General features: G+C 36.0%; 1 protein-coding gene across 1 annotated transcript; it reads left to right on the forward strand.

The window, feature by feature from the left end:
• Positions 1-988: 988 nt before the first annotated feature.
• On the forward strand, positions 989-3323 carry LOC125197014 (E3 ubiquitin-protein ligase RMA1H1-like). Its single transcript, XM_048095703.2, has 2 exons — positions 989-1208; positions 2384-3323. Exon 2 carries the CDS (start codon positions 2392-2394, stop codon positions 3154-3156), a length of 765 nt encoding a protein of 254 aa, XP_047951660.1. The 5' UTR covers positions 989-1208; positions 2384-2391; the 3' UTR covers positions 3157-3323.
• Positions 3324-4830: the final 1507 nt, after the last annotated feature.

Genomic DNA, 4830 nt, shown 5'->3' on the forward strand with positions numbered 1-4830 from the left:
TGAAATTGATAAATCTTGTTAAAATATACTCCCTCCGTACTCCATGGAAGATGACAAACTTTTCTTTTTAGTTTATCCCAACAAAAAACTCATTATTAAAAATAAAAACATATTTATTTTTATTTTATTCCCTTTCTCTTCCTTTATTTCTTCTACTTAACATATAAAATAAAATTGCGTAAAATCTCACAGCCGCCAAGAAAGGGATTATCTCTCTTGAAACGGAGTAGGACATAGGACTAATAACGCATATATCTCTTATATGGAGTAAAAAATGACTTTAAATGTGTGGAATTAGACTTGCTATTATTTATTACCAATAAATATCGTGTAATTTATAGTTCGCTAAATATAGTAGGAGTATTCTATATACTCCTAGTATTTTAAATTTCTTTTTTATATTCACACACCTTTATTAAAGTATTTATTAAAATTCTTACTCACACAATATTAATTCAATCACACATACGAAGGGTTACAACAATCAGTTTCCATCTCAAATTTTACCCAACAACGGAATCCATCGACATATTATCTATAAATCTGTATTTTATGGTCTTCATCCGGCATTTATTTTGGCTGTGACATTTCAAACTTTCAATATATACCATATTATTATCATTATATGTTTGAATTTTTAAAACACGGTTCTCATAAATATTTTTCTTTTATTAGGTTGTAGATAAATAATAAATATAGTCATAGGTCCAACTAAATACATTAAAGTACATTAATTAAAATGAGCGTATTGGAGTACAAAATAGTGGACCCGCGTATAAAATAATCTAGATATTGGAGAGTGATGGCCACGCGCTGTTTGTCGCCACGTCGGCGCTGCGGTGGTGGATGGGTGGCCCCGTCACCGTGCATCTCAGAGTACTTATCCACAACGGGCTTTCACCTCCACGCATATACATACACCTTTTTCCTGTATCTATAATACACAACTCTCTTGTTTAATTATGTGTATATATATAGAGATGAAAAGATATTAGTCCCTCTCATCTCAGGCACTCACGCTATATCCCTTTTGCTTCTACACACACATTCCGTTTATCCTTTTCTTTTCGAAAGATAAAGCATCTCCCCTCTCTCTCTCTCTCAACTTTAATTCCGAAAAGCTGCGATTTTGTAGCTTTATATTAGTAAGAGGGTTAATTGCAATCGGAATTTTGGAACATTTTTAGAAGGCCCTTATTCACATTTCGGTATGTATCCCGAGCTGTTCTTCACTTGTGTGTTTTTTTTCTGATTTTATGCATGTGGGTCTTGGAGACTCCGATTAAAGATGTGATTTTTAGACCTTTTTTCGGTTCTTCTGTTTGAGGGCCTCTCTCTATCTAGCTGCAGCTAGCAATTTTTAATTTGTGTGGGGAAAATATTAAATATTTTTTCTTGGGAAGTGTGATATAGCCTTGTTGTTTCTGGGTTTGGATTTGGCTGCAGCCTCTTGTTTTCACACCTCAGATCACATTTCAGAATTCTATTTGGATTTCAGAAATGGTGACATAAGATAAAAAAGTCTCTATTTACTGAAAAAGTTGAGAAATTCAGCTCTTGCATTTTGTTTGTATAAAATGTAGGAGTATTCATGTTCTTGAGCTTTTTTGCTATTTGATTGATTTTCAACTTCTTTGCGGATTCTCGCGGACTCTGTTTTTGACCCAGATTTTTTTGCTGATTTTATATCTTCTTGATGGGGTTGAGTCTTGAATCTTGAATTGCCCAGTTTTTACGGTTGCCTGTTTCCTCTTCATCTCTTCGAGAAAATTCTTTCCCTTCCTGGGAAAGAATCAATACCTAAGCCTATCTTTGTCTAGTATGAAATTGTTTTAATCAGTTAAGCAAAGAAGTTTTATGATATGTGCAAACCTTGTTTTCACCAAATTGGTATGTCCGCACATGATTGTACTATATTTGATATGCACAAGAGATTACGATGCTCTGCTTTTCTTGATCTTCACTCATTTAGTTTTCAGGAAAAGTTAGGTGAGGGTTGGGAACCAAATTATTGATGATGGAATTAGTGTTTTCAACAGCATCTCACCTAATGATAATAATAAATTTGAACAAGGCTTTTTAATGGAAAATCATCTTTAACTATGCCCATTGATACAGCATTAATCAACTTTAAGACTATTTTAGAAATACTTAGTTGCTCACACTACTTGTCATGGGCTGCTAGATTGTCATGTGTCATATATTCTAACCAATTATATTACTATCATTTTTATGGTGTGGATTGTGATATCACATTTATTTGGTATGTGTATTTTGCACTTGATGCAAACCTCTTGTTATTTTGCTCTTCATGTTGATTGAATGTTTTTGATTGTGTAACCCTTTAAATATTAAATCTTATGTATACAATCCACCTGTGCAGACATCTAAATGGAGCAATATCTCCAAGGTGCAGCCCGGACCACTGGCTTAGACCAACACAGAGCTTCGTGCCAAAACCTCAAATCCTTGACCTCCACACTCAATGAATCCGACACCAATCCGTCTCTTGGGTTCGAGTGCAACATTTGCCTTGACCTCGTGCAGGACCCCGTGGTCACATTATGCGGCCATCTCTACTGTTGGCCGTGCATATATCGGTGGATCAGCTTCCAACACTCCTCCCCTGAGAACCTGGACCACCAGAAGCCCCAATGCCCGGTTTGCAAGAACGAGGTCACGGAAAAGACATTGATACCCCTCTACGGCCGAGGCAAGACCACTGACGCCTCCAAGGACGAGCTATCCCGTGTCATACCACAAAGGCCGGCGAGCCCCCGATGCCGGACCAACTTGATCTTACCGAACCCGGCTAGCAACTACTTGTCGTATCCGTTCGAGCAACTCCACCGCAGAGGGTACGACGCCCCACCATCCCCTCGACAAGATTACGGAAGCTACCCCACCTCCCCCGTCCTCGGACACGGAAGTGCGCCCCACTTGGCAGACCCCATGATCGGGATGTTCGGGGAGATGGTGTACTCGAGAATATTTGGGAATTCGGAGACGACGTCGTTTTCGTATCCGAATTCTTACCATATGGCCGGTAGCAGCTCGCCGAGGCTGCGACGGCATATGGTGCAGACTGATAAATCACTGAGTAGAGTATGTTTCTTCTTTTTTTGCTGTATGATGCTATGTTTGCTCCTATTTTGAGCAGAATATAGTTTGGAGTTTAGTCTCTGTTTTTGGTTGGTGATGAACTTGTATAGATTTTACCTTAACGACTTGTATAAATACCCCCATCAATATCATCTTATATAACGTGTATAAAAATGTAGTAATCCCTCTGTCCCATTAGAAATGAAACGTTTTCCTTTTTAGTTTGTCTTATTAAAAATGAAACGTTTTCTAAAATGGAAACATTTTATCTCTACTTTTTCATCTCTCTTACTTTACTCTCTCTTCATTAACTCACAAAATAACACTACATAAAAATTCGTACCGATTTCTAAATGTTGCATATTTAATGGGACGGAGGGAGTACAAAATATTGTGTTCTAATTCATGAACAAGTCGAGATCCTATATTCGCCAAAGTTTTTTTTTTTTTAATCTTTTTTTTTAATCTTTGAATTTCATGCCTGAATAAGTCGAGACTAATGCACGACTTTCTTTGTTTGAAATAGTATCTCATCATCTATTTTCGTGATTTAATAAACGTAGGGGTGTTTGGTATGTCATCATATTTAATCATAATCTTATATCTTGGTCAATTCTTTTTTTTTTTCATTAAAGATCAACTCATCTGTAGTATTTTATATCTTGATCCATATCTATAATATAATGTTAAAATTATATTATATCTAATTTGGGTGCGTTATATTACTAACTTTTTTTTAAGTGACTAACTATGTTAACTCATCAACGCATTGTATTAAAAATACCAATACGGTGATATTAAAATGTCAACACAGTATATTGAAATGTGAACAAAATTATGTGTTGACATTTTTAATACATTGCATTGTCAAGTTAACAGAGTTAACAAGTTTGCAATTTATCACACTCCGTATCTAATGACTATCTATTTCACTTCTAACTTCTATGACTATATATCTTACCAGCATTCTATAACTAATTAATTTAACTAGATCATATTGTAACAATTAGGGATGTCAATCTAGTCCGAAACCCACAGATCGATCCGAATTACCCGGTAAAATCATATGGTTAGGGCCGAAAAATCACAACTCATATTCAGAAGTGGGCTACACGGGCTAACCCATTCGGGTCGGCGGGTTATGCGGGCTGGCCCGGGTGGGTTGCGGGTTAGCCCACGGGTTGAGTATTTAATATAAAAATATAATTAAAATTTATATTTGGTAATATCAATATTTGATACAACATTTATATGAAGAATATATGGTAATTATGTCTTCTCTCTTAAATTGAAAATTATGGTTATATGAACTGCATGATTTCTAGTTAATTGTAGTCAGATTCATGTGTGCTATTAATTAAACGATATGTTTATCTATGTTGTTTCAATTTTCAATTGCTATTATTTTCTTTCACTTGATCACTTTGATAATACTTTACTATTCGCGACAATCTGCTTTTAAATAATTTAGAACATTGGACTGGATAGAAAAGTAACATATAAGATTACTATTGACCCGAATAGCCCGTGGGTTAGCTCGAAACCCGAAGATTTAGGGTTAGGGCCGAAAATTTATAACACGAAAAATTCACAGCCCGAATAACCCGCACCCAAATAGCCCGACAACCCGAGTGGATTGACCCGAACCCGAGCGGGTTAGCCCAATTGACATCCCTAGTAATAATATTGATTCTTCTATAGTTCTAACTTTTATGTCATGTGGATAAT

This window comes from Salvia hispanica, chromosome 4 (assembly GCF_029641045.1).
Source record: "Salvia hispanica isolate PSC_SH4W2 chromosome 4, Shi_PSC_v1, whole genome shotgun sequence".
Classification (NCBI taxonomy): domain Eukaryota; kingdom Viridiplantae; phylum Streptophyta; class Magnoliopsida; order Lamiales; family Lamiaceae; genus Salvia; species Salvia hispanica.